At 27.9% G+C, this 9038-nt stretch overlaps 1 protein-coding gene across 1 annotated transcript; it reads right to left on the bottom strand.

The window, feature by feature from the left end:
* Nucleotides 1-289: 289 nt before the first annotated feature.
* LOC119674474 (mitochondrial proton/calcium exchanger protein-like) lies at nt 290-3919 on the bottom strand. The gene is made up of 5 exons (XM_038085613.1): nt 3901-3919; nt 1452-3406; nt 1273-1377; nt 915-1202; nt 290-860 (listed from the first exon to the last, which is right to left on the bottom strand). Exons 1-5 carry the CDS (start codon nt 3917-3919, stop codon nt 729-731), a joined length of 2499 nt encoding a protein of 832 aa, XP_037941541.1. The 3' UTR covers nt 290-728.
* Nucleotides 3920-9038: the final 5119 nt, after the last annotated feature.

Raw genomic sequence — 9038 nt, forward strand, 5'->3', positions numbered from 1 at the left:
TAAAACTAAAGAACTAATACAAATTTTATTTATTATTTTAAATCACATATGAAATGAAATTGAATTATAATTTTAATAAAATACACTTTCTTCTAGTTTTTACGCACCCTTTTAGTTTTCACATAAGATAGCAAAAATAATATTAACTGAAAGGACTTAAATTATATATATAAAATATATTTTGAGCATAATTAAATCAAAGTAATTAATAAAGCGTAAATCATAAGGTTATATTTACAATTTTTAATATTTATTTATTTAAAAGTATTTATGATTTTAATTAAAGAATTGTATTGTGTTCTCCCTAAATTTGAAAAAGCCATTTATTCAAGACATTAATTAAATTCACATATTTGTACAAAAATATATAACTACAAATTTACAAATTTTTCATTATACATTCAATTTGAAAGTTCCAAAGAAAAAATCGAAGATAATTCATTAAAAAATACTGTAGCCTCACATCATGCGCCATTAATTTATAAAGCTAATGCTATTAACTGTTAATAACGCCTTATTTACATTTATTTATTCAGAAATTAAATGCTTTAAATTATTAATAATTAAATTAATAAATTAAAGTACAAAGTATTTTAAGTGATTTATAACCAAATTGAATGATTTGTTTTGCTCAATCAACATTTCTAGCATTTTTTACTGTTTTGACTTTTAATCACAGGTACGAATTACTACTGTTTTTTCTGAGGAATCGACTGTTAATCCATATATTACACCAATTTATCTTTTTGATTTACTTTGGGCGAAGGAGTTGGTGGCGGTATAGAAGTTGCTATTTTGGGAGCTATATCTTCTTGACGCTTCTGAACTTTATCTGTCTGTTTTTCATCTATAATTTTTGTCTAAAAACATAGCATGTAGATTTATATATTAAATTAAAAAATATATATTTGTACCTTTTTTTGATCAACTAAATTCAAGTCAGTAGCTTTATCTTCAAGAAGTTTGGCAGCATCTCTAACTTCATCAGAAATCACTTCTTTCACATTTTCAATTTCCTGATTAAAACCATCCAGCTCCTGATTTGATTCTTCTATTTTTTTCGCATCTTTCATACTTTTAGCTATAGCTTTTTCGATCTTATCTTCTGCCTCAATTATTTGTTCTTTTTCCAGTACTGTAAGCAGTTCTTCAATTTGCTTTTCATTTAGATTTACATCATCGCGGCCAATTGCTTCTACAACCTATTGCAGAATGAAATTATAAATAAATTAATTAATTATGTATTTCGAAGTGCTACTCAGAGTAACTTACATTTAAAACTTCATCAATATTAATGACACCATCTTTGTCGGTATCAAGTTTGCTTAAAACGTTTTCAATTTTTTGCAAACGTGACTCGTCGGAAGTCTGCTTCAACTAAAAATAAAAATTTCGTTATTATTACGTACCATATATTATATTTTATATATTAAAATAGATTAAGTTCATACCTTTTTCACAGTGCCTACTAGCTCATCAATACGTATAATTTCTTCTGCCCTTTTATCCTTTTCCAACTGCATCGAAGTTTCAGCTGCTTTCTTTTCTAAGTCGGCAAGTACCTTATCGAGACCTTCAATCATTGTGTTAACCTTTTTATACAGTAGTTTTGCTGCTCTGCTTTCCTTTATAGGCTCTTTTACAGTAGTACGTATTTCGTGTAGTTCCTCCACGTCTTCCTTATAGTCTTCCATTTCTTCTTTAAGATCTTTGATTTTTTCTTTCTCAACCTGCATAGATTTTGTCTGTGACAATGTCTCTAAAGCATCAGACAGCAGTTTAACATCTTTAGAAGTAATAACCTCTGCCTCTACTGGCTGACTTTCTGCAAACATTTCTTTCGCTTTAATTGATTCTGGTTTTATATTATCTATTTGAGCCATAGCCATTGAAATGTCTTCAGCTTCCATGACTGTTGCTTTATCAAGTAACAGTTCAGCTTCTTTTTTGGCCTTTTGTTCTTCTCGTTCTTCTTCACGTTCCTCTTGAATTTTACGCTCTTCTTCCTTAATGATTTCGATTTTGGTCTTATTATCAATTTTACCCTCAAGTTCTCCAATTGCTGCCCTGGCTTGAGCAGCTGCTGATTCCGGTAGCACACGTATTGTCTCTTTCAGTTTGTCGGTTGTTGTTGTCTCATCATCATAAATAGGTAGCGCTCTAGATAAAAGTAAGAGTGTTGGTGGTACTTTCGAATTAAGTGACAAATCGATCCACTCTTGTAATTGAGCTCTTAATTTCTCAGCTGTAAGTCCGTAAGCACGCATGCCTCTAGATTTACAGGCCTGCTGTAATTCAAAAAGATCTAATGACTCGACACCTTCACGTGCAATTACTCGATCATCCGCAACAAGGGCACGCAACTTCAATCGCAGATTAAATAATAAAATATTGGATGTACCCATTGTGTTTACTTCAAGTAACCGACATAACGCTGATAATTGCGCACGAGATAAAGAATCAAGTGTTATTTCGTCATTAAAACGCTTCGCAAACTTGATTATGTCTGTATTAGTAACATGTACACTAGGATTTTTAACTTTTTCAAAAAACTCAGCAAATTCCTTAGCATCTTCACTCTTATGCTCTCTATGCTGCACAGCCATTTCATCGAGTGTGGTTTGTAAAAATTTCGCCATTTCTAATTTAACTTGTAACTGCTGTTTTAATTTGTCCTCACGATCCTTGGCAGTTTGAAACGTAGATGGCAACATGCCTGGGAATAATTTAATGAAAACTGGTAATAACAATTCCATAAAGGGCACAATAATAAATACCGAAAATGGTATAAGTCTAAAGAGATCTGAAGTTGTACGTACTAATAATTTATTTTCACGACGCGTAAGAGTTTTACCATTAAGTACACGCCATAATAATTTACGAGATACATTAATATCAATAAAAAGTAAACGAAATCCATGATAATAATGCACTAATTCTTCCCAAATACGTGTTTTAAGTGGTTTCTTGACGGGAACCGGTTTGCTTCCTTCCCCTTTCTTGTTTGGGTCACTTATAGCTTTTCCTTCCTTGTCTAGCAAAGTTCCTTCCTTTGATGCTTCAGATATCATTTTCTGTTTTTCCTTCATACTGTTGACTGCGGCTTCTACTTTAGAGGACTGATTTTCTCGTAAAAATGGTACAATACGAAATTGTCTCGCCGAGTTATAGCAATATAAAGGCGACGTAAGAAAATCATCTCTTGATAGTATTGCATTTGATGGTAATAAAAAACTGTAAGGTAATATACATTCATTTTTTATTGAACAATAATGGGAGGCAAATTTAGTTGGGGGAAATAGTGATGATGTGTGGATATTTTTGATCAATCCATATTTTAAAATGTTCGAACCAGTGTCCTGATGAAAAGTGATCGTTTTTACTTTTGAGTTCGATTTCTTTAAATCTAAAAAAAAAAAGTTTATTATAATTTTGTTACAGTAATATAAAGCAAACATGTTTATAAAATATTAACTAAATAAGCTATAATCTCGCAAATTATTTTTTTAATATAAACCTTACAAAAAATATTGAAGTACGCTCCTTTCAAATAGTTTTTTTTGGATATTCTATTTATTCATATAATGTACATTTTCTGAATTCTGTATTTAATTTACCTAAGCACAAATCTGTACGATTGAAATATAAATACGAAACCTGATATACCTATGTCCACTTCTTACCATTCTCTTCAGAGTATTATCGTTCGACAGATAGTCAAAAAAGCAGAAATGCCAGGGGTTGGTAAAACTTTGACCTAAGTTACATTACAATTACAACTTAGGTTGTACCATATAAAATCAAATATAATAATAAAACAATGATCTTTCTTTATTAATTAATACATATTATTTAAAAGGAACATTAGGAATAGAATTACAAACAAATGTGTATATTAACAAATAAATATATCAATCATTGCCGTGAGTTTTTGTAAAAATAAATAGAATAACTACTGGTAAAACTATGACTTCTACGACTACTATAATTCCTACTACAACTAAGACTACGACTACTACGATTTCTACTACAGCTACGACTACGACTACGCCTGCTACTACGACAAATATGACTACCATAACTACTACGACTACGACATCTATTGCAACTACGACTACCTCATCTACTAAGATTACTACGACTACTATGATTACTAAGACTATTACGACTACGACATCTACTATGACTATGACCACTACGTTAACTATAATTACAACGACTGTTACGACTTCTACTACAACTACGAATACAAATACGACTACGAGTGCGACTACAACGAGTTTTACTACAAATACGGCTGCTACTACGACTACAACTATTACGACAATTGCGACAAATACAACGACTCTTACTACAACTAAGACAACAAATACGACTCCTACTAGGACTACTACGATTTTTACTACAACTACGACTACTATGACTACCACAACTACATAACTAGTATGATTATTACGACAAATACGACTACGAATACTACTAATGCGACTTCTACTACTCCTACTATTGTACTTAAATAATAACTATATTTTATATCTAAGAATTCTTAATGGATTTCGTTTAAATACAGGAAAAAAATATTTCGTAATAGAGCACTTAGAATACAGCTCTAATAATAAAACAAAAAATCTGTCAGACCGTATATGACAAACCATGTTATGGAATTAACCAATATTGTTTATTTTTTGTGTCCTCAATCGATGGTAGCGTTAGCTATATTTTTACTTAATCACTTTTCAATAGGTATAGATAATATTTTTAACAAACTACTGGTTGGAATTAACTAGATACATAGTTAAATGTTTTATTTTCGTTTTCACTAAACTCCATCTAAAAGAGCAAGTATTAAGTTATTCATAGTACTTTTGATTAATATTATATTCATATTTTTTATATATGTAAATTTTTGCTGTATATATATATATATCTATATCTTTTTTCTATTAAAAGTTAGTAAATTGTTTTTATTGAATATTTTTTTATAATAAATAAAAGTTCCTCATACCATAGTTCACCTTTTAAACCTTACTTTATACTAAAACTTTATTGTTCACTAAAAGTTTACAGTTTACTAAAAGTTTGCAGTTCACTAAAAGTTTACACTTCACTAAAAGACCTACAATCAGTTATATTTATTAAGAATTTGAGTGATAGTTCTTTTTACCAAACTATAAGAATATCGAATTGCTGAACCATCTAATTTAGATGTGATAAATATCGCTGAGTGTCTTTGGATTTGAAGTCATGGAGTCAAACTAAATGCAATGTAAGCACATTCTTTTGTAAAAAATCGAATCCTTCCTGAATAGCAAGAACTTCTGCTTGAAAGAGATTAAAGAACTTTGTTTATTTTTATTTTTAATTCATATGAAAAAATTCCGCAACGTAATGGTTTATTAAAATTCAATTCCCTTCTATAGAAAATAATTGCATCAACACATGTTAGAATGCTATTAAAATTGCTTCATTCTGTTAATTCCCACATGAATACAAAATTTTCGACCTCAGTATGTGTTTGATCTGTTATACTTCACCAAATTGCAATTCACACTCAGATGTAAAATGTATCTCGCAGGTGTAGGGGAGAATGGTTATCTCATTAGTGAATACATGATTACAAACGATTTCATTTTCATTTAAATTTCAATTTTAAACAAAATATACATTATTTTTCAATTTATAATTAAGCGAACCCCGGCAACTAGACAAGTATTATAATTCTGCTTCATTATTAGAATAAAATTAGACAAGATACCTATATTGTAATATATATACTCAGTGTGCATATATAAAATAATTAACATAAGTAAACAGCACATCTGTATACTTACGTTTATAAAGTATTAATTAGTCAATTAATGTAATTATAATATATTTCATAAAATTAACGAAACTGAACTGCTTTGTTAATTAGTGTCAAAATTAGAGTTTGAAAATATACAGAAAAAAATTATAAAAAAAAAATTAATTAATATAGGTATATATTTATTATTAATTATATTAATAATATACCTTATTTATTTATTAATATTCTTAAGCTCTAGCAAATTTTGTAGAACTTGTTTTGTGAAAAAATTAATTAAGAATTAAGAATTTATTTCAAAAAAAATTTATTATTATGTTGAGGCTAGTTGAATCAGTTCACTTGGGCACTTTTACTTTTTGTTAACTGCGAAGTCTCTTCATAAACCCTCTCTACGCCTTAACTGGATTATTGTTTATCACTTCATCAGACTAAACAATAATTGACCTCAGATCTTCATACCTCTCCGAGGAAGTAACCATTATACATTACTCTTACGATAAAGATAAAAAAAAAATTCAAACTAACATTATTAAACAATTTATATATAGGTAAAAAGAAGCATACTTTGTTAAAACTTATGACAGTGCTGACAGTCTATTGCACAATAGAAACCCATGCCGAAAAATAAAATATCCCTTTAATATAGAAAACCAGTAATTACAGCAAAAAGTATGAACAAAAATATCTTAGCCTAGCAAGTCTAAGACATTTCACTAAACAAGCCTACAAACTAATGAGATTGACGGACATTACAAATATAGATATTTCAAACATTGCCCAATTTTTCATTTTAAGTTTAGTATCCCCTGTCCGAATGTATGGCAACAGATCGGTGTCTAAGAACAGAAAAGGAATCTTTATCGCCACAAAGTCAAACCAACCAACCATCCTACGATTCGAATCTATTTTATTACAAAAAAACATAATATGCGTCATATTTTAATGATTTTTGTTTGACAACCTTTCAAATTTCAATTTCTTTTATTTGTTAAAAACCATGAAATCATCTACCCATATATATTATATTATAAGGAAACACCCTATATATAAACAAAACATTTATTTACAGAAATTAAATAATTTCAATATAGCTAAGACAATGAACTGTCATCTATATGCATTATTTAAAATTGGCAAGAGTACAAAAAATAATATATATTATATATATACATATGTATACATATATTATGTATATAATTTTACGATTACAAATGAAGGTAAAAGCGAAAAAATATATAAAAAAAATATATATATATAAATATATAAACAATATATATGTATTGTTTACGTAAGCAGTACTGTATTGGAAATGAAATTACAAAGATTATTGACCTTTTATAAATACATATACAAATGCGTAAAACATATATATAATCTTAATATATAAATATTTTTAAATATATAAAAATATATAAAATTATATAAAAATATAGGAAAAAAATATTAATTAAGAAATTACATAGTATTGTTTTGTTTATTAATTTCGCACGGAAATCACGTGAGAAGAACATGTGTTTGAAAATAATAATAATAATTTATGAGCTGGTTTTTCAACGACTCTAGATATTAAATATATTTAGATATATATATATATTGTAATCACAACCGGTTAGAAACAATAAGAAATATTATTGTATTAAATTGTTGGATGTTATTATAGCCATTGAAGTGGAAAACTTTTTCCTATAATAATTAGAACAGGTATTAAAAATTTATTGAAATAAATAAGTTAAAAAATATTTGACATCAATATCAATTTTCATTGCCATAATATTTTATTAATTTAATTTAATTGCAATTTTTCAAATTTTTAAAAATGTAGTTTATTAAGACGAGCAAAGTTCTTAGTAGTAATTTTTAAACTTTTTACTGTGTGGATATGTATTAAGTATTATCTCAATTTTTTTTCTAGATGTTTAATTTTTTTATAACTAAGATTTATCAAATATATAGAAATATATATATGTGTTAATGGAAAAAGAAATTTTTTACATACACATATATGTATATTACTCATTTATTCCGGACTAGCCGAAAACCATTAAATTTGCTTATCAGATAATAAAAATATAGATTATTTTTTCCCATTAGAAAAAAAAATTAAAATAATCGACTAATTTAAGATTTTGGAAGCTCAACAATCTTAAAAACTACAAAATAATAAGTCTTATCACAAATATTAGACTAAAGTAATACCTTTTAATATATGTACAAATATTATACAAAATTTATAGCACAAAAGTATATTATTTTAGTGATAAATTGAAAATAAAGAGTAAATGTATAGTAAATGCATATTGTGCTGAACCTGAAGCGTTGCCAAAATTAACTAAACAAAGCACTTTTTCGGTTTATTTATTTATTATTGAAGGTTTTCGTTACACTAAAATCTTGCCAAATATAGTTCTATGACATCATATAAGCAGATGATCATTAACAGCAAATTAACTTATATAGAAACATAATATATGACGAAACTAACAAGTGAATATATTTTTTATTTGTTTAGTTTCCACAGATGCTAATTATTTTACAAATAATATATAAAAACCCAAATAATTAAAAAGTCTTAACATCGTCGTAGATTTTTGACATCATATTGAAATTGTCGTACTAAATTTCATTCATATCAATTACAACGTAAATACTAGCAGCTTGTGCTAATATTTTAATATTTAATTTAATATTTTTTACTTAACTGAACAAATGTCACAGTGCTAGGCAACAGCACCAAGGCCATGTTATGACGAATAGCCGTCCCAAGAGCGGACGGGTGTAGGTGTACATCATAAAACTACCGATCTTCTAGACGACCAAGTAACTTTCACCTCCCAAATAAAGTTTTCTGACCTTATTAAGTCGGCATTTAGTTACAACAATAACAAAACATAATCATAAAGCTTGTCTTGAAGAAAGTCCAAATAAATTTTTCAATTTCATACTAAAACAATTAATTTTAAAATTTTTAATTGTGCCTTAATGTTAAAGATAATAAGGGTATTCACTATCATGAATACCGCGTTCGGTAATCGAGTAATAATCTAGCATTACAAAGTGCGATCAACAAAATACATATATACCAAATGGATATATAATAATATAATTAGTATAGTAGTTAATATAATATAGTAGTACGATCACGAGTATGTGGTCATATGAAAATACATTCCATTTCATGGTTGCCGCTTAGCACTGTTACTATGCTACGCGGCTACCACGAAATCGTGAAGAC

Source organism: Teleopsis dalmanni, chromosome 2 (genome assembly GCF_002237135.1).
Source record: "Teleopsis dalmanni isolate 2A chromosome 2, ASM223713v2, whole genome shotgun sequence".
Classification (NCBI taxonomy): domain Eukaryota; kingdom Metazoa; phylum Arthropoda; class Insecta; order Diptera; family Diopsidae; genus Teleopsis; species Teleopsis dalmanni.